The sequence below is a fragment of the Micropterus dolomieu genome, linkage group LG08 (assembly GCF_021292245.1).
Source record: "Micropterus dolomieu isolate WLL.071019.BEF.003 ecotype Adirondacks linkage group LG08, ASM2129224v1, whole genome shotgun sequence".
Taxonomy (NCBI): Eukaryota; Metazoa; Chordata; class Actinopteri; order Centrarchiformes; family Centrarchidae; genus Micropterus; species Micropterus dolomieu.
The window spans coordinates 10,851,809-10,872,461 of NC_060157.1; the positions used below are offsets into that span (position 1 = coordinate 10,851,809).

At 43.0% G+C, this 20,653-nt stretch overlaps 2 protein-coding genes and 1 long non-coding RNA gene across 3 annotated transcripts in view; 2 read left to right on the forward strand and 1 right to left on the reverse strand.

Annotated features, from left to right (window-relative positions):
- map3k12 (mitogen-activated protein kinase kinase kinase 12) overlaps window positions 1–9,960 on the reverse strand; it is a 12,795-nt gene extending 2,835 nt beyond the window's left edge. Inside the window, exons 1-15 of the mRNA XM_046056003.1 lie at window positions 9,889–9,960; window positions 9,349–9,475; window positions 8,925–9,231; window positions 7,178–7,701; window positions 5,383–5,566; window positions 5,082–5,273; window positions 4,809–4,967; window positions 4,378–4,536; window positions 4,064–4,172; window positions 3,744–3,853; window positions 3,375–3,491; window positions 3,132–3,266; window positions 2,293–3,016; window positions 2,130–2,197; window positions 1,655–1,952 (exon numbers count right to left, since the gene is read on the reverse strand). Of these exons, the coding sequence (XP_045911959.1) occupies window positions 1,655–1,952; window positions 2,130–2,197; window positions 2,293–3,016; window positions 3,132–3,266; window positions 3,375–3,491; window positions 3,744–3,853; window positions 4,064–4,172; window positions 4,378–4,536; window positions 4,809–4,967; window positions 5,082–5,273; window positions 5,383–5,566; window positions 7,178–7,640 (2,718 nt within the window). The 5' untranslated portion in view covers window positions 7,641–7,701; window positions 8,925–9,231; window positions 9,349–9,475; window positions 9,889–9,960. The remainder of the gene's footprint in view (window positions 1–1,654; window positions 1,953–2,129; window positions 2,198–2,292; window positions 3,017–3,131; window positions 3,267–3,374; window positions 3,492–3,743; window positions 3,854–4,063; window positions 4,173–4,377; window positions 4,537–4,808; window positions 4,968–5,081; window positions 5,274–5,382; window positions 5,567–7,177; window positions 7,702–8,924; window positions 9,232–9,348; window positions 9,476–9,888) is intronic.
- LOC123974952 lies at window positions 1,466–5,629 on the forward strand. Its single transcript, XR_006825969.1, has 4 exons — window positions 1,466–4,225; window positions 4,367–4,603; window positions 4,828–4,975; window positions 5,465–5,629. It is a non-coding gene; the product is annotated as an uncharacterized LOC123974952 (long non-coding RNA).
- A 23-nt stretch (window positions 9,961–9,983) lies between the features above and the next one.
- On the forward strand, window positions 9,984–20,530 carry aaas (achalasia, adrenocortical insufficiency, alacrimia). Its single transcript, XM_046056005.1, has 17 exons — window positions 9,984–10,126; window positions 10,318–10,459; window positions 10,674–10,801; window positions 12,980–13,035; window positions 14,341–14,432; window positions 14,545–14,591; window positions 15,198–15,296; window positions 16,185–16,328; window positions 17,979–18,099; window positions 18,212–18,336; window positions 18,626–18,686; window positions 18,772–18,862; window positions 19,036–19,132; window positions 19,388–19,455; window positions 19,567–19,648; window positions 19,771–19,855; window positions 20,299–20,530. Exons 2-17 carry the CDS (start codon window positions 10,349–10,351, stop codon window positions 20,452–20,454), a joined length of 1,563 nt encoding a protein of 520 aa, XP_045911961.1. The 5' UTR covers window positions 9,984–10,126; window positions 10,318–10,348; the 3' UTR covers window positions 20,455–20,530.
- Window positions 20,531–20,653: the final 123 nt, after the last annotated feature.

The window sequence follows — 20,653 nt, forward strand, 5'->3', positions numbered from 1 at the left end:
AGGCCGATGTCCGGAGGAGAGGCAGCCCCATCCGAGCCTCTCTTAAAGCCACGGACCACCACTTCAGCCCAGGTTGACTGATGCTTCGGAGTCGAGCAGGATGAAAGCCTCGGAAGGCTAGAGGGGTCCCAAAACACGGTGTCCTGGATGGTAGCGGTTGTGCTAAGAGAAACAATCTGTTTGGCTTGTACTGAAGCCACATCCATAAAGCCAGTCAGCAGGGAATCTTTCTCTTTGAGTTCCTCTGAAAGTCGTCGGATGTCTTCCATAAGGTCAGCAATCTTCTTGTTCGCTTTCTTAAGGAGTGAGCAGTCCTCATGGGGCAGAGTTATCTCGGCTTGCATAGTCACCGGAGCTTTGTTGCGATCAGTAGCGTTGATCGCGTTTTTACGGTCATCTATCTTAAAATCCATGTCGGATGACTAAAATCCTTAACCCACGTAAAACTTAAATAAAGTTAAGTTAAATAAAAGGATATGGTCTGTACTGTATATGTATAGTGCCTTTCAAGTCTTTTCGACCACTCAAACGCTTTACACTACATCACGTTCACCCACTTATCATCAGAGACCTAACTGCTCATCAGAAACAGAAATGAACTCATTCACACACTGATGGCACAGCCACCAGGAGCAATTTGGGATTCCCGACATTCTGGTTAGTGGACGACCGCTCTACCCTAAGCCAAAGCAGCCCACTTGTGCCACTTAAACACTTCTGTAATTAAGGTCTGTCTGAAGGTCTATCTGGTTTACATGTGCGTGTGTTTTGTCCACTTCATAGAAATCTACAGCTACTCTGTGAGCTGGAGAGCTAGCCTACAAGAAAACACATGTAGCTGTTGCTAAAGCTGTAATACAGTCATTCTCTGGACACCTATGGATACTTCGCTGTTGATTATTAACTTCTGAAGTAATTTTTAGAAACTATTTGTCTTCTTTTTGAGGATTTTTGCATTATTCTAACTTGTGACATAAAAGGTAATGTTACATGATAAAATCGGAACATGTTGAATATAGTAAAACTTTGTCAGAGCTATTAGAATACATCCAAATTCCACTCTTGTCACATTATTAACACATTTTTTTTCTGATGTAACAATGTGTAAGCAGTATTTTAATGTTGTATCTGGTCAATGTGTAATGTATAATGTACTTAAACTACTTTAGACACAATCTAGCAGTTTTGTCCAGTGGTTTCCAACTTAGTGGTCTGGCCCATTCTAAGGGCCACAATATAGATTTTGGGTGTCATGAGATCATAAATGGTTTAGGAAAGAAGAAAAGACAAAGTTCTGCAACACAAATCTGTTTTAATTGTTTAGACATTTCTGTAATTGTTATTTTTGCTTGTGAAATAATGGATTATTTTACTGTTTTTTAATTGAAACCATCAGAGAAACCATCTGTATCATATAAGTTTATCATGTGTTTTTAATGTTAAATAATGATTCTGAAAAGTCCTTACTAACTACATATGTCAGATACATGTAATGGTGTAAAAAGTAAAAGCTTTTTCAATGAAATGTAGTGGATAAAGTAACATAAAATAGATATACTCAAGTAAAGTACCTCAATATTCAATATGTAAGTAAGTGCTTTTCTAAGAAGATGACACAAACTGACACATGCAATCCTCTGTGGAGCTTCTTTACCTCATTAGGATTCTGCCCGGCTTCCAGCTGAGCTTTGGCCTGGCCGAGGGCGCCATCTCTCTCCGACAGGCCATCGGAAGCCTGCGCAGGATCAGTGTTGTCCGCCGGGATCTCCGACCCCTGAGAGAGGAGGTCGTCGCTGCGGTCGTCCAACCTGTCGTCCGTGTTCGTGCTGACCACGTCGGGAGTACCGCTGTGAGAGTGGTCGGTGGTGTGGCCCTCCTCGCCGTCCGACACCGACAGGTTCTCTGAGCTGAAAGTGGACACCGACTGGCACTTGGTGATGCTGGTCGGGCGCCTGGAGGGATTCAAAAGAAACAACAAGGAAACCAAATTTTTAAATCACAGAATTGATAATAAGCGTAAGAATGACACAAATAACAAATCTTTCTTCTCTGAATAAATCAGCAACTTGTCAGAGAGAGAAGATATCTTGAGGGAATTTTCCAGTGACGAAGGACAGCAAGTTACTCACCGTCTCCGTGGTAACTCAACCTCACTGTCAACTTCACCCTCCTCCTCTTCTGATGACACTCCACGCCTCTGTAATAAGAAACAGGAAAAATGTTCAAAGTGAAAATGATCAAAGTATAACCAGAGGAACGCTGAGGAGTGTGAACACGTATCCAGCACTGTACCTGTTTGCGTGTGATAGCTGCCCTGTATAGAATGGCTGAAGGAGTGAGGTGCTGACTCCCAATTCCCCCTGATGCCCCCCGGGGCAACCGCACAGCACCAGCTCCCTCCTCCTTATCCTCCCCATCATGCGGCAAACGTGGAGATCCCAGAGACCCCCGCCCTGCTGCCGCCCCCCTCCCACATGGTGAGTCTGGGCTGCTGGAGAACGGGAACGATGCAGCATCCTCGCTTGGCGTGTCGCTGCGTGGAGGAGTTTCTGTAAAATCATCAAGACCAGCTGCCCCCACCTCGGATCCCCCTAACCCTGCAGAGGCACTGAGGCTCCCCCCTCTCTCCAGCCCGCCCACAGAGGCCTCCCCTTTCCCCTGGCCCTCTGCCTCTAGCGTGGTGCAAATGAGGTCAGGGCTGGAGGAGGATAGCTGCCTCTGCTGCTGCTCGTGGCTGAGGCCCCGCAGGGCTGCAGAGGGCTCCAGGAGCTGCTTGGAGGTGTTAGTGGTAGAACTGTTTGCCTGGGCAGTTGTGTCTCTATTAGGGGAGGACTGATTTGCCTTAAGTCCAGCCAGGTCCCCACTGCTGCCCTTACCGGACTTGCGATGGCGGGTCTTTACCCTCCGAGACCGGCTGGGAGAAGTGGAGCTTCTGTTGGGGCAGGCTGGGATAGTGACCTGCATCACGGAGGAATCCATTTTGGGAATGATTACCTCAGACTTGAGGATGTCTGGCCTGAAAGTGTAGGAGGGATTAGTCAACAACTACAATCCACAAGCCTAATGAATATTCATTTATCCACTTCAGTATCAATATTTTATCAAATAACGCACGAAATGAGATCTCACACCTCTTTGCCGAAGGCAGTTTCTGGGGGACATTTCTCTTCTTGATGAGTTTGTCCATGGAGTTGGAGGAGCTGCTCTGCCTGGAGCTGTGGTGCTTAAACAAACCTGGATACTTCTTATCCAAAGACTGCTCTCTCCTGGGAAGAAAATACCAAATGACCTCAAAGTGTAAATGCATTGTAGTTTATTAATTATGTAAATAATGTTAGCATTTAACAAAAATATACCCATAGATTTATTTTTACCTCTGCAACTCTTTCTCTTTGAGCTCCAGTTGCAGCATGACGGCGCTGAGCTCCATGTAAAGGTTGTTAGCTCTCTCCAGTTTCCTCTCATAGTGCTCGCGAATGTCCAAAGCATGCCTGAGAAGAAAAGAGGCTGCTGATGTCATTGTGCATCCGCATGACAGATTCCAAATCCTCCACAATAGACATGCACTCAAGGCACTTATTTCATCCACAGTGCGGACAAAGGATTAACATGGAGAAATGGGACAGAGTGAAAGTGGCCTCATACATGTAAGCTAACATAGTAAAAAGTACCATCATCTACTGGTTGGACACCCTTAGTTACCATGAAACTGTGTATGTGAGATCCAAAAGTAAAAATCAGACCTGAGCTCCTCTCTGCGTCGGTTAATCAGCTCCTCATCGAGCCGGTGGAGACAAGTACCCTCAGATTTAATCTTCTCAAAGTGCTGTTTCACCTCTTCTCGCCATTCAGCCTGATGAGAGCACATTTCTGTTAACCAGCTCCTTTCTAGCCAGAGCTGACTACTTTTGTATGGCCATTACTGTCTGATGTCTGATTACTGTGCAAGCATGTGGGGATGCATGTGCATTTGTGTACATCCTGTCTGCATATTTAAATGTATGATTTGTATGTCTTTCCATCTACTGATCTTCAATATTCAGATTCGGAGACGAAACCATACCTGAGACTTGAAGTATGTCTCTTGTGGAGTGGACAGTACATCAGCTGACGCTATATCCAGATGAAGTAGGATCTGACGGAAAGAGGGCCTGTTCCTGGGCTTGCAGTTCCTGCAAATTAAAGACGGGAAAGACGGCTGTGGACATTACATTTGCAGTGCACTGTAAAACCAATAAAGTCCTTATACCACAGACGAACGCCTCCCCATGCATCTACTCTCCACCCCTGCTTCTACTACTCTAATCTGCTCATTTTCTGCTTCTCTTTTGCCTTCTTTTTCCTCACTCTAACTGTCCATTTCCAGGCATTACTCACCAGCACTGCCTGAGGAGGATCTTGAAGCCATCAGGGCAGCTCTCGGGTACGGGTAGCTGAAGGCTGTTGTTTCCCACACCCCAGATGATGGCAGACGAGTCCACATCTTTATAAGGGATCTCTCCAGTTAACATCTCCCACAGCACCACTCCGAAGGACCTTAAAGTTAAGCCAAGTTTTATTAAATCAGGAAGGACACTGAGGTCAAGATCTCTCCAATAAAAGGGTACATCATACATCATACATCACGACAAGACAAGAAGACTGTTAAATCCCTCAGAGGAGTCTTTGAAACACTGAAACAACAAACTCATGATATTGATACAACGTCTGCTCTTCTACTGTAGTGCAGTACATTAAACATAATTGCTAAATGGTTACACTGAGTCAAGTTGTAATTTTGAAAACGTGTCAGTGCTCATCAGTCTTACCAGATGTCGACCTTTTCAGACACTGGCTCATTCCGAATGACTTCAGGAGCCATCCAAGCTACAGTGCCGGCAAATGACATCTTGGTGCTCTTGTCACTGAGCTCCTTTGAGGTGCCAAAGTCAGAGATCTTTACCAGGTCATCATGTGTAATCAGCATGCTGCAAAGGTGAGATTACTAGAATTATACATGGAAATAATAAGTAATCGGCCTTGACATGTCAGGTCTTGTGTTGGCTGATTTGCTCTTGCTGTGGTTGAGTCTGTTCACTTACTTAGGGGACTTGAGGTCTCGATGGATGATTTTGTGGAGGTGTAGGTAGTTCATGCCACCTGCAATGCCCATTGACCAGTCAACCAGTAGGGATGGGGTGATTTTACGGCCCGCCCTCAGCACCTCATACAGTTGGCCTTGAGCACAGTATTCCATCAAGATACAGTAACAAGGAGCCTGGGTGCACACACCCCTGAAAGGAAACACAGCAGTCTGATAACATAGCAGAGTTGGGGGGATCAAAGCGTGATTTATGCAATTAAATGATATGTGACCATGTATGATATCATAAGTTCCCTCACTTGAAAGTGATGATGTTGGGGTGCTTGAGTTTGCGGAGGTGTTTGATCTCTGTTTCTTTGATGTCCCGCACTTTCTTTACAGCCACGTCTTCTCCATGGAACTTGCCGAGGAAGACAGCCCCCTGCGCCCCACTGCCCACCCACTGCAGGTCGGAGATTTCCTCAAAAGGAACCTCCCAGGACTCTAAACGCAGACCAACAAGCCAACAAAAACAAACTCGAGTAAATGCGAAGTCATGAAGAGTTACACAGAGTAAACACAGTCATTACAACAGAATTTTTTCTATAGCACACTGAGTAGTTACTTCTAATTAATTAAATATATCCATCACAGATTACGAAGCCTCCAAATGTCAATATGTACTCTTGCCAGTTTGGACAGGGAGGAGTCAGGGGGATTTGCTGAGCAAATGCTAGGCCCATGCTACACATTAGAATAGGTTGGCAGGACATAATTACATCATACAAAGTGCCATGTTCAAACAAATGGTATATTGACAACTTATCCAGCAAAACATTACATTTCTATCCAGAGATAAGAGCAAAAATTGAGAGATGAACAACAACCCCTCAGAGTCTATTCTGTCTGTCATTTGTCATGCTGATTCTACTTAAATGACTGGGAGAGCATGGTCACTAAAGAGACACGAGCTGGGCAGAATAGAAGAGACAGGGAGATCAATTCTTCATGAGGTCCACTGAAGTGTTGAGATTTCTGGAGTGCTGCTACAGCAGCGACAGATGCACATGATGCTTCCCCTTGTCCAGCTGTGAAAACTCACTGTAGCAGATGACTGTGAGTGAGATGGGCTGTCGGACCCGTAAACACAGTCACGGTGCCGGCAGGTCATGGTGGCAGTCAGAGAGCAAAATAAGGGAGTTCTAGTGTTGGAAAAAACAAAGTACATTTACTCAAGTACTGTACTTAAGTACAATTTGAGGTACTTGTACTTTCCCTTTTCCCAATTTCCCTTTTTTTCTAAATTTACACTTCTACTCCACTGCATTTCTGGTAGAAAATATTGTAGGTTTTAATCCATCATATTTATCTAATATTTTACATAAAAAACATATAATAGGCTTATAAATGATGATACATTGTTAAAGATTAAACCAGTGATTCCTAACCTCTTTGGCTTGAAACCTCTAACAAAAAAGCAGTGTCTTGTCAAGGGCCCCTTGTTATGTTGCAGATGTGAGTTTTCAGCATTTCCCCTCTAAACTTCTCAGATGGTTTCACTTAAATAACTGCTTGAGGAGCAAAGACATCAAATCATCCATTATTTAACAAAACAAAAATGCCAAGACTAAAGAAAAGCCCAAAAACTGTTAAAGAATTTTTGTATAGAAAGTTTTTCCTGATCCTTGTCCCTCAGATTTATCTTGTGACCCCTTGGTTGATAACCACTGGACAGAACTACCTGATTGTAAATAAAGTAGCTGAAGTTTTTCCACCTCTACCAGCTACTTCCACATGTATGCATCACCAACAATCCACTATACGATATATGTATACTATACTATATGATAATATGTCTGTTGCAGGTGCAATTTTACTGCTACTTTTTTTCCTTAAGTACATTTTGCTAATTATACTATTGTTGATTGTTGTATTCAATCTGAATACTTCTTCCACCACTGTGGAGTTCAAGCTTCATCCATGAGCTCAGATACTGAATGAATTATGTGTCACAAACTAGTCTGACTTTTCTTTGTTCTGTGGCAATCAAATATACTGTCACACACACAGCAGAGGGTCAGGTAGTATAGAAGTGGAGCATTTACTGTCACATACCTTCATGGCTATGTTTGTGTTCAGTGGAGTAGGCCTTCCCAATCATGGTCCAGACTGGTTTTAGGCAGCCAAACAATCCCTCCAAAAAACCTCCATTTCCTGATTGTAGCCGAATGTTCTCCGACTGGTTCCGAACAGCGCCAGCCTCTGGACTGTGCCCCGCCTCCGCCCCGCCGCCACACTGGCAGGCCTCATGTTCATGTAGTTTTAGCACGCTGTTGTCAAACTGGGCTGAGGGTCCATCACTGGGGGTGGGGCTGCTGCCGCCTGGCGCCCCCTGTCCACCCGTGTCGATGGATAGCACGTTACGGAGGACACACTGTGTGGGGGTCAGGTCCGTTTCGGGGGTGCAGGCAGGGGTGTCTCCATCGAGTCTTCGATAGGGGGGCTCTGAGATGGGGGTACTGAAGCCTGACAGGGAGGGGGAAGGGGCACGGGGCTCATGGATACAGGTCCCACTCATCAGGGGTTTCCCCAACACAGCAGGTTAGGGTGGATGGAAGATGGTAAGGTGAGAAGTAACCCTGAAAGAGAAGATTTATGACAAAAAATGCATTAGAATCATTAATAAGTGTATTGGCATAAGTCATCGTTTTGTTAATAATGTGCTTAGTGCTTTTCAAGATAAAAAGAAGTGTAGATTTATTTCAGCACTGGACAGCTCCATTTGCAGCATGGAGCTGTCCAGTGCTGAAGTAACTGCTACCTTTAGAATTGACTAGAGATTGCTACTAACTTTTCTTTTATTCAAGCAATGCAAAACACCAAAACAGCGGAGTCGTGTTGAGTTGGGCATCCAGCCACAATTTAACCACTCAGTCACTCCATTTCCTAACCTGAATTCTGTCTGAATCATGCCGTGAAGCCTCATCTCTGTGTCTGTGAATGGGAGAACCAGCCTGCCCAGTCGAGCCATTACCCAGAGTGGAGACGGGCTTTATGAATGAATCGACCCGAGGAGGTTGTACAGCCCACGACCCTGGATGTCACCTGTTCTTTAATTGTCCGTCTGAGGCGCAATAGTGTACAACAAGATCAGAGCAGAGCTACTCAGCGGCTCCCATGTGTCGTCCGTCATGCATCAAGAGAAGAGCATTATGTGTGCATCTGAGGAATACGACGAATTGCATAACCACATTGTGAATGTGTACCTACGTACGTGCGTGGGGCGTGCGTGCGTGCGTGCCTGCATGTGTGTGTGAGAGAGAGGAGAGAGAGAGAGCACATGTATCCAATTCACATATCCTACATCAACTCCTTTTCTTGTACTGCACCACTGCTTGAGAAGAGCAACGCCGACTGAGCGCAATGAGAGCATGGAGAGAAAAAAAAGGGGCAATAAACAACCACCGGGCCTGTGCGAAGGAGCCGTGCACACACGCACACAAACGCAGGAAGATCAATCTTTAAATAACCGAGGATGTGATGATGACACTCAGCAGCATCATAGCCGACGTGCATGAATTGCAAGCCCACTATGGTCCATGCCAACTGAAACTGCCGCAGCGTCTGTACATTTACTCAACGTTGGCATCAACACAAATATTTCGTACTGTGGGCTTTCTCGCTGCACAAATATGATTTTCTAGCATTCATCGACGATGATTCGTTTCTTGGCAGCATCAGTTCATTGGTGCAGTGTGAGCAGCGTGAAGGCTACCGCACCAAGCAACGGCATCATACCTAAACATCCTCTGATACCTGATTTCTTATCAGCATTTAACCGGATAGTATGACATTCCCCTACCTTTCTGCCTGGTTGATGTCGCGTTGTCAAGTGAAGGGGTGGGCTCGGCTTTCTATTTGTCGGCGATAACGAGCGAATCGTTGTTTTTCTTCGGCCCGGGATCTCTGTTGTATTTCCAGTCCCTGTATCCACGAGTTTCACGTTACTGGGATGGATCCCAGCGGGCAAATTGTGTTATCAATAACTGGGGACCCATGCAACGTGAGGCGCGCTGGGTTTTTTGGGGGAGGGAGCTGTCTCCTTCCCAGTGCTGAATTGACGTCACAGAAATGTGAGTTGAGCCGCAAGGGGGCGCTACCACCACTCTCTGCAAACACACACACACAGACACACACGGAATCAGTTTCCCAAAATGTGCCGTTGTGGGAGCATTTCATTCACTGATTTCTATGTTTGAGCCGTGCTCCAACCAGACTGTCCAGACCTGTGTCAGCCAGCATCGGCCCTGCTGCTGCTGCTGCTGCTGCTGCTGCTCCTGCTGCTTATGTGTCCTTGAGCAAGACACGCTGAATACCTGCTGGCTCCAGGGATGCTGGTGTTCTTTGCCCTGCCTGGTGATGAGGGAAAGACAGCATCTTTGTCCTCATGGAAATCATGGAAATTAATCCAAATTCACCATACTCACCTGCACTTGACATCATATCTACATATATATAGATTACTGGCCTATCTATATGTATGCCCACACAGAATGGCCCCTTACCGCTAACCTGTGTATATTCTGGATTTGCACCTAATTAATATTTTGTATCCACACTTTATATATTTGCAATCTGATGTGCAACAATTTCCTTCAGGACAAAAAGTTCTAACTTTTTTTCTTATCGTATCATAATCACTAATCAGTTGCTAGTTTAGCCTTATAATTTGGTCAATAACATGATAATGAACGATATGTAATGAAAATGTAAATCCATATGAAAACAGCTCGGTAAGAAGAAGTGTAAAAATGAAGAGTTTGTACCTGTTTGCATCAGTGTGGCTGCAATGTCGCTCTATGTCCTGAAGGGGGCAGCACATCAGCCCTGGCTTCGTACGGAACTCCGCACTGTTTGTCCCTCTGGCGTGCCGTAGCCAACGCGGCGGGACTAACTTAAAGTAAAGAACAGCTAGTGTCACAACAACACAGCATGTACTGTAATTTTGTTGTTTGGAAACACAGCGGGCGATAATTGATCACGCTAAACAGGATACACTACAAGGTAATTTTCACGGCGTATAAAACGTAACGTTAGAGCAACTGTTACTGTTACCAAACCCAGGCCGACATCAAAGCAGTTAGCTGGAGCCAGCTATGCTAGCTAACCCGTGTTTAACGTTACTGTCAGCTGTTGAGGTGTCATCCAATACTAACTCGCTGTGTTTTCCTGACTGACCCATCGTGTGTTTCCAGGGTCTAGTGACCGGGTGTTACCGTGTTGAAGATGTGTTCTCTGGCTCTGTTTCCCCCTCCGCTGCCCTCCGGACAGACCACTCTGTGTGAGTCCAACAACCAGCTGGTATCAGGAACCACTTCTGAAGACCGACTACAACAGGTCTGATACAATCTGCCGTCGTTACAACGATTAGATATAATTTATAATCTCACGACGACTTAAGAATGATCATGTTTTCAGTGTGCTTAAGTTAGTTGAAGTAACCTGATTTCTGAGGGGGGTTAAGTTATGGCAGGGGTCCAAAATCACTGCACGACCTGGACAACTAAGAAAAAAATGTTGTTGAGTTGTAGTTAAATAAATCTGCTTTCAGGAGTCCAGCCCTCTGAGTTTGTATTTTCCCCGAGAGTCCCTGAAGCTCCACAGTCGCACAGAAAGCAGCAGCAGGGCGGCCTTCCTTGACCACTCTGAAACACTGTGGACGAGGAGTGCAGCGGCATGGTAGGTAACACACACACATCACATTCGTTGTGGGAAGTACACATAGCAAAAAAGGAATGTCGTCAAATACGTGGTGAAGATTATAATGTTCAGTTTTTGGTGAAACTGTTTTAGAGAGGTGTTTATTCAACTTTATTTCGGGGGCAGTAGTTTGTGGTACTGTTGAACTGTTCTGCATTATACAGAGGTGTATCTTTTATTTAGCCTACCATTACTGATATAAATGTTTTTGGCCGAATAATGGTGTGTGGTACCTTGAGCATTATAACCTTCGTGAAGACTGCATTAGTGTTAGCTAGGTGTACTTAACAAACCAACGACTGAGTGTAATATCACTTTTAGAGCCTGACCTATATGAGATTTTTTAGACTGATACAGATTTCTAATATATCCAATATTCCGATATATCAGCCGACATTTTTTTCTTATTTTCAGAAACACATTACATAAACAGAGATGATCCCTAACATTTATTATTATGGCTGAAATGATTCATCGATTAATTCAATAACTAAAAAGAATTGAAGCAAGTTATTTGCATAGATGCTTGGTTTAATCCACATATCTATATAGCACACTGTTTTTATTACTGTCGCACTTTGCACTTACGCTCTGTGAACACAACGTGATTATGATGGCATCAGATCAGAAAGCACCCGGTCTAGCGTCAAGTCTGCCGAGCTGACCGCAGACAAGGTAACAGTAACTGCAACTTTAGCATTTAACTGAAATCATGATTGATTGTTGAGTTGAAGGCTAGCCAAAGTAAGCCGCAATACTCAGCTGTAAATGTATACACATGCATTTGTTGTTCTCAGCCTGGTTGGGCTGTGAGTTTGGGTTGTAACATCATGCCGTCAAGCAAAATAATCGATTAAATAATCTGTAGAAGCTGACTTGCCTCGACTCGCCTTTGTTTGGTTTTCCATCGTGGAAAAGTTGTCCTTTTTTTCGTATCACCTCTGTCGAGGTTCCGAGCGAGCTGAGGCGATACTAAAACGTGACGTGAAAACACAGCAGACTACAGACTGAGAGAATCCTCTATTCACTGCATCATCATTGCGAGCCTGACAGAGGCCAGCAGCAGAAAGTTTTCTGTTTTACAATTTTCATACTCTATTTCATCACTAAGTCCACCTATGAGAAGTTTTGAGGTGAGAAATCAACTGTGTAGATTTCAAATATGGACAGTTTTACAAAAAGTGATGGCAGAACAAAAATGTGCTTGAAAGTTTTCGGAGGTGAGGAGCTCCGCAAGTGGCGGTGGGGGAAGCCTGCGGCAGGCCGGCCAGCCGCCGGCTCACAGAGCCCTCTAGTCCCACTGTCACACAGACCACTGCAGGACCAACGGCAGAGGAAAACACAGCTGTAAGGTTTTCATACCGCTTATCTGTCTTTACATTCTGAGTAATGTTCAAATGTTTTAACAAGTCAAGAGACAGCTGTTTGTGGGCCGCTGGTGTGTGTGTGTCGCATTAAAAATTACATTGCGGCAGTTGTGTGTGGTGTCGCTATGACTACCAGCTACGTTAAGGGGTACTCTCTCTGAGTACTATCTGCAATGGAAAACGGAGCATGGCCAAACCGAGTCGAGGCCAGTTTAGCTGCTACTGGTAATGGAAAAGCGGCTTAAAATCATCGTTAGCTGCAGCCCTACTTGTTATGTGTAGTAATGAGACCTCATGAGATAACATGACATAATGCAGTTTAAAATAATTACCTCATATCAGCCAATCGTATCGGCATGTCAGTATATCATTTGGGCTCTAGTGACTTTGACATGTTGTTGATAACAATGTTATTATAGCCTGGTCAACACAGGATATTTGTTGTTAGTTGCTTTGGACAAAAGCATCAGTCAAATTAATGTCAAGTGTTTTCAGTTTCATATAATTATAAGAGATGATATGGTGAGTAACCGGTGATGTTTTAAAGTTTAGCAAACACAGCAGTATGTACACATGCGCTGTTAATCAAAAATAAAATTGGCAGAAGGGTTAAATTGTGGTAAATAGAACTGTCGTACACTTAAAATGGAAAAATGCAGCTGCAACTTGTAGTCAAATGTTGTACTTCATACTTTTACAACATACAGCACTTTTTGTACCAGAATATCAATCATTTAGTATCCCGCTTCTGACAAAGATCATTTATGCACTTTGTCTCTGACTTTTGCAGGCGGGATGGTGGCTTCACCGGGCTACTGAATGAAATTACCAACTCGCATACGGAGGGTACGTGAGCTGCCAGAATCTTCTGTTTTTCTTTAACACTTGACCAGTGGTGAATTTCCTGAACAACCACGGAAGGTAGCATTGAACTATGTTGGTACGATGGATCGTTAAACTAACACCTTTGTTGGTACCACTGTGGTTTGGACTTAGTTTGAACCAACGTAGTTCGAACTAACATGTTTCCAGGTGTATTTGTCTGACTTTCACAGCAGGAAACTCACAAAATGTTGTCATATTCTGCCTAAATATGTCAGTTGTGACTGATATTAAGTGAAATTATTGTGCCAACTTATTATTTAGGCTTTTCATATTATAGTCGTACCGGCAATTACAAGAAAATCAACAATAGTGTTAATGATATCAACAATATAAATAATATATAACCTAATCGTTTTATTTAGCCTAAATATAGGCTATAACGTAGAAGAAAAAATTTAAGAACTATTAGCGATTACAAAGACATTTAGTGAAATAGGTTTAATCCGCAAGTATCTTCAGTTTAACAATTTAACACTATTATGATTCCTTGGCTGCCAACGGTACCAGTGTTTTAAGAATGGCTCAGTGCAGTAAGTGGCTGAGCATGTTGAGACATACACGGGTTCGAAACCCGTGAGTTCTCTGTCTTTGTTATAATGGCAACGAAAGCTCTCAGGGATTTAGTCATTACAGTACTTTAATGAATTTTACACTGTCCCTTTTTATATTTATGTTTGTAATGAAGACTAGAGAACACCCATGATCCTCAGAGGCCTAGAAATGTATACATGAAGGTAATAATAAAAATTATGTCTTTACATTCTCCATTTTGTCCTTTAATCTTTGTACTGGTGACTAATATTAAATCAAGTTATTGTGAATAGATGGGTAATCTGTGAGAAAAACACCTGCTGTTTGTAGTTGGTCTACACTAAGATACTTAGTACTGAATCAATGCAACCCTACCCATGACCCGACAAATACTTTAAAAGTACTTTTATAACTATAACTAACATTCCCTGCTTAAAACACATAAAATCCAATCGAACTATGCAACTGAACGACAGTTGGTGCGAACGTTCGTCGGAACTATGGTTTCGGGGAACACCTGTGTCGCTTAACGATGGTTCGTACCATGTAAGTTACCAACTTAGTTACCTCCGTATTTCGAACTAGGGTTTCGGGAAACCGTTGCGTCGCAGCTGCACAGTTCCAACCAAGGAAGTTGCTACCGTAGTTAGCAACAATGCTTTTGGGAAACGCACCCCAGATCCTTTTATATCCTTTAATGTGTGTATATACATTAACTCTCCTGTGCTTTTGTAGTGCCCAAATGGCTGTCAGTGAGTTCTGGTTGTACCCTGGCGTTGCTCCAAAAGGTCTCTTCCTTTCACGGCTCCCTGTTTCCTCATCTCACAGTAAGTTTTGCTTGCAGGTTAAGTTATGTTGTTGACAGGAGTACACTTAATTACCAGATGTTTGTTGTGATACGTTAAAATGTGTATTACCTGTTTTTCGTTTGTTCCATAGTTGAGCAGCGAGGACATGATTGCTGAGTTTTCACAGGTGCTGAACTGGTAAGTGCTAACTTTGTAATCTGTAGTTTGTGTTTGCTCTCAAAGGGCAAATTACTGAAGATATTATGATGTTATTATGAAGAAACTGGTGGTGAAAAGACATGTTGGTGAAGGGCTGACAGTTTTTAATATTATTTAATTATAGATCTGCAACATTAGTTGATTAATCTTTTTGTCAATGAACAGAAAATAACAGCAGTTTTGACTGTCAATTAATTGTTTGAGTCATTTCTGAAGGAAAAATGCCAAACATCTGACAGTTCCAGAGGCTCTGCTGCTTTTGCTACATAAAGTAATTTGAATATCTCCAGGATATTGTGATGTATATCTTTCCTTGTTTTCTGATGTTTTATAGACTGAATGATTAATCAATTAATCAGGAAAATATTAGTCATATTAATTGATAATGAAAACGATCATTAGTTGAAGCTTTACATAAATTATACAAAATTGTTGAATCTTTGTATACATTTCCAGTGTTTTTAAACAATGGCTTTAAACAGTATTTTAAACAAAAACTAAATGACAAAATCAAAATTCTGTATTTAAATTGTGCATTTAAATAGTCAGTAAATTCCTCTGCTTTAATCCCTCTTTCTTTGCCAGGTCTGACTGTGTGGTGCGAGCTTTTGCCTGGCATCCTCATACAGATAAATTTGCTGTAGCCCTACTGGATGACTCTATTAAGATCTACAACCCCAAAAGGTACAGTCTCTGAAGAAGGCACACTCAGGAAATAATGTCTACGCTGTATCTCCCACATTAAAAAGATGATTAGTCATCCGATGGACGTGCTGTTCACACTACACAACTTGCCCTTGTAACGGGAGTCTTGAAGTCATTGTGGCGTTCACACTACGTGACTGATTGGTGACAGGGGGTCACACACTACACGAGCTGACAACGACTCTTATCACCCGACGGCTGGTCTCCAAACCATGTTTTGTCAAGAAAACACGTGAAATGTGAAACGGGAAATGACACGAACTTACACATGAAACAGAGGTTTGTTATTATAAAGATACCAATTAAAAAGACAAACAATGTGGGTGAAATAATGGATTAGCACACGCAGGTAGCAGGGATTGTCTGTGCTACAGAGAGAGCTGGAGGTGAGTAAAAAGTGTTTTGCGGTGAAAAGGTAGCTGCCTGCTCCGCCAGCTAACTGCTCTCCTCCAGATATTTGGCATGCTTGATATCTGGCTGGCGTCAGCGATGTGTCGGGGAGCCGTTTTGATGCATGGTTGAGTAGTTCACACATAACGACTGGCGACTGCAGATTTACCCCTGATCACAGCCTGACGGTCGCCAAGCTCGCTGATCGGCAAATCGGGCTAAAAATCATGTAGAAATGTTTACCTATCTGTTCACTTTTCAGGATAACAGAATGACTGTGCTGGTCTTTATAAGTACTTTGATGCAACAGGGAACCTCTGATCACAATCACAACAACGCTGTATGTCTCCAGGACAGGCTCCATGCTCTTGACTTCATGTCAGCCTCTTAGAGCACCAGTGTTCTTTGACCTCAGTCATTCTGTGACAGGGCTGTTGTCACCGCTAAGTTTCCTTTTGTACTTTTTTTATCTCTCAGTGCCACAACCCCCACATTGAAGCACCGTCTACAGAGGAGTGTTGCAGCAGTGCAGTGGAAGCCGCTGTGTGCGTCTGCCCTTGCTGTCGCATGTCAAAACTGTTTACTTGTCTGGCACGTGGACCCCTGCTCACTGTCAACCAGGTGTGTAAACTCTTAATGTATTTGCAGGTGTTAAAAGTCTTAATAAACGGCCTTAGAAAGTCTTACAAAGTTTTGAATTTTATTTACAAAGGTCTTGAATCATAGACTGTAAAAAAGAAGTAAATGTAGCCATCGTGACACTCATTGATTTGTGGACTACAGTTTTGAAGCCTTGAGTTTGGGATCCGTAATTCTCGTTAACTGTGATGTTAACCGGGATGTTAAATTTGGCTAGCGAAAAACGGGCTTAAACAAAAAGTACTTACTGTAAAAATGAGCAGCTGACTCCTAATAAGGTTTATCAACATCACTGGTTAAATTTGCGCAGTGCAGAGGACACGAATCGCCTCTATCCTGATTGACAGGTCACCATGGTTGTGACTTGTCAGTCACAAGATGGCCATGCCCTAAAGCATACCCTGCTTTATTGTCTTTTGTCCTCTAAATGGGACCATAATTTACTAAATAAACATCATGCAGTATTGATGAAAACTTGAAACTAGTGATTGAGACCATAAACTTATTAGGACAGTTTTTTACTGATGTAATAAATCAGGTGAGAAGTAGGGTCATTTTGCTATTAGGTCCAATGCAGTTGGACTTCTTTTTGCAGCCAGAGGAGTTGCCCCCTGCTGGCTGGCAGAAAGAGTGCAGGTGTACAGCACTTCTGCTTTGGCTTCACTTTTCAGACCTGGAAGTCCTCGCTTGTCTGGAAGAATAATTTAATAAGTATTTAAGTATTTCTAGGCCGTATTGTCTCTACTGGTTTTATAGGATTATGTGGTAGTCTTAAAGAGGTGGTATTATGCTCATTTTCAGGTTCAATATCCTATTCAGGGGTAGTACCTGAACAGGTTTACATGGTTTAATTTTCAAAAAACACCATATTTTTTGTCATACTGCACATTTCCGCAGCTCCTCTTTTCGCCCTGTGTTGAAGGCTTCGTTTTAGCTATGAAGTGATACATCTTGTCTCTAAGTGATCTTTGTTGAGAGTTGCACATGCGCAGTTCCTAGTTAAGGACTACTAGCCAATCAGAAGCAGAGAAAGACAGGTCAGCGAAAGGCCGGTAAACAGCGCAGATTCAGCTGTAGGCTACATTTTGCTGACCGGGTTGGCAATTTGGACTGGAGCAAGAGTTTCAGAGTGGTGAGTTATTAATCTGTAATAAAAGTATCTTTCATCCATAAAGTTTTAACCGAGCTCTGTCTCTACATCACAGTAACAACTTTCTGACCATTGACTGCTTGGAGGGTAGCTAGTGTTTGGAAGGTAGAGGAGAGGTGCGGCAGCTCAGTGTTTTTCCACCAGTGTTCTTGAGGGTGAGTCAGACTAGTCGCTCAGAAAGTATTATGACACGTATTTTCTTTGTGATGTCACAAGAAAGGGAAGTAAAGGCTGGACTACAAACGAGCTGTTTTCAGTCAGAGCAGTTGTCTGTGGGAGATGGGAACTCCCTTTGGGGTGGACTTTGGGCTTTTTCACTTTGCAAACCTATTACATGCACAAAAAAGATAGATAACTCAATAAAGGAGAGGAAAAAAGCCAAAAACCATAATACCACCTCTTTAAATTTAATTTTGTGAACACTGCTGAAAGCCTGAAACTCTTTTCTTGTGCTGTGCTCTTCTTCCTCTCGACCCATCCAGGCCTTCATCTGGTTGTGCTCAAGTTTTGTCTCATCCCGGTCACTCTCCCGTCACTTCCATCGCCTGGTCTCCAAGTGGATCCCTCCTTGTGTCGGCTTCGCCCATGGATACTGCAATGATGGTACGAGGCAACCGCTTCAACTTTAAGTCCAATTGATCTCATAAGACTGACATTCTTACTGTATTGCTGTGGTCTCGGGCTGTTGTACTCTTCGTATCAATGTGTCTTTCAGGTTTGGGATGTTGCTTCAGAAAGCTGTGTGCCGCTTCAGCGTGTTGGAGGAGGCGGGGTCACCTTCCTGTCCTGGTCCCCTGATGGCAGCCATGTCCTGGCTTCTACACCATCGGCCCTTTTCAGGTTAGAAACAGCACTTCAGAGATCGAAAGAATATAGAAATATTTTCTAATCTACCTTTCTTCCTACCTTTTAGAGCTACAATAGGACATTTCAAGGGAAAGATATGCAAAGCTGCCACTGAAGATGTGTGAAATTTCATGATTAGTGTGTATTATAATTGAGGCCCACTCATCTTTCATGAATATTTATGAACATGTTAGGGATTAGTAGCATAGCCTGGAGTTTAGCAGGTGATAATAAGTGGACAGGAAGTGAAGTTTTTACACATGGGTAAGTTTCTGCTCAACAGGGTTTGGGAGACCAGGATGTGGACCTGTGAGCGTTGGCCATGTGTGAAAGGGCGCTGCCAGGTGAAAAGTTGTCACCACGTTTCAAAGTTATTGTTCAATTAAATAAAAAAATCTATATTAATCTGGGTTTGTGTGTTTTGGTTAGTCTGGCTGTTGGAGTCCAGATGGAAGTCGCCTTCTCTTCGCTGTACAGGGAGAGACGGTCATCTATGCTCTGACCTTCACTGATACACCAGGTTCTCAGACTTTATACAAAATAAGCGGTTGCTTTGTAGAATATGCACCCTTGCTGATCATTTATTTGCAGCTTGAATTGTTGGATGAAAAACTGATTAAAGTACTTCAGAGTTTTGATAACTTGTGTAACTTGATGTCTTGAAGAGTTTATCTTTATGACTTTGTTATTCAGGAGGCGTATCTACATGCACATCAAAAGGGCCACAGGCGGCAGCAGTGGTGGCCGACCTATCAGAGACAACCTTTAACACACCTGATGGAGACGTCATGTAAGAGCTGTAAAATAAATTGCTGATTGGGCTGTCCTTTAATGTAACTACATCAAAAACTGATAAGCAGGTCTCCAGTCATGTTTCCCAAAAGGCCCAAAGAAGAAGCAAGAACGTTGGAAGTAAAAAAACTTAAATATGTAATACAGGCAGTGTTCTGTGCTGCTTTATATCCTATCTGCATGTAACATTACAGCCACTTACAGTAAGTGTAGTGCTTGGTGTCACTCACTCCTGTCTTAATTTGTCTGCAAGTGTTGGTGGAGAGATCCAGTCTTTAGCGTGGGACCCAACAGGAGAGAGGCTTGCCGTGATTCTCAAAGGTCTTTCTCACTTTTCTTCTGTTCACCCCGGTGAACCCCGTAACTATTATATCGGTGCTATTTTTAGTATAAGTTTTAATAACTCATCTCCGTCTTATATGTTTCCCTCAGGTGATCCTCAGGCAGCAAACCGGCCTGCAATCATAGCCGTCTTTAAGACGAGAACCAACCCCATTTTTGAGCTTTTGCCATGGTTTGTACTTTTATGTGCGTTAGCCGTTTATAGTTGTGTAGTTTTAGTAGAACTCACTAGTATTGCATTTCCAAGGTAGCTCTACTGCATGTATTGAATATTTATTGTGTTTCTCTGTTTAGTGGTTTTGTTCAAGGGGAGGCCGGTGCAGAGCCAAGACTGATGCAGTTCCACCCAAATTTCCAGCTTGGAGCTCTGCTCACTGTGGTCAGTCTTTACCCTATACATTTCCCGTTGTTTCTTTCACATTATGTAAATACGTTTTCAGTCATACATGTACAGTTATTTAAAAGTCTGAAATTTATTGTTACTTGCCATAGACAGTAATGTCACTAATAAAATGTTTTTGTGTTCAACCGCGGGCTGTCAGGTGACGTTATACACTTATAAATCAAACGTGGGGTTATTAACAGTGGGGGGTTTAATTCCTTCTTGTGGAGTTTCATCCAACTACATCAGACCTCTATCAAATAGTAGCTAGGAAGCTCATCGTCTATCACCCCTTCTTGTTTTTCATCATTCTTTCATACTTTGACCGGTACCATAATAAAACAGAAATAAATAGTAAACCCTGTTGGAGGAATGACCACATCAGCTGCTCGGTCTGTACTCCACCACCTCCAAAGTAATAACTCTCTCTCTGTTCTCAGTGTTGGTCCAGTGGAAGAATTACCCATGTGCCTTTCTACTTCCTGAGTGCTGGTGTCCCCCATTTTGGCCTCAGTGGCAGTCCGTCACTGCCACGCCCTCAAGCAAGGCCTGCGGACTTTGCCGATCAGTCGCTCTTTACAGAGTTCATATCTTGACCGACCCTCACACCCGCAAGTCACTGTAGTTATTATGGAGTGTCAATAAATGTGCATAAAGTTCTTGCTATACTTACGCTTGATTTTTCTGTGGTATGTCTGAAACATTTCCCCTTTAAGTTAAGAATTCTCCACTGATTTAAGCATCAGACTTCTATAACATTGTCCAGCTCTCAATGAAAATCCATACCATATATTG

Coding starts and splice junctions, on each gene's coding strand:
- aaas (XM_046056005.1), top strand. CDS start 10,349: ATGTGTTCTCTGGCTCTGTTTCCCCCTCCGCTGCCCTCCGGACAGACC. Junction 19,133..19,387: donor ACACCTGATGGAGACGTCAT/GTAAGAGCTGTA, acceptor TTTGTCTGCAAG/TGTTGGTGGAGAGATCCAGT. Junction 19,856..20,298: donor TTGGAGCTCTGCTCACTGTG/GTCAGTCTTTAC, acceptor CTCTGTTCTCAG/TGTTGGTCCAGTGGAAGAAT.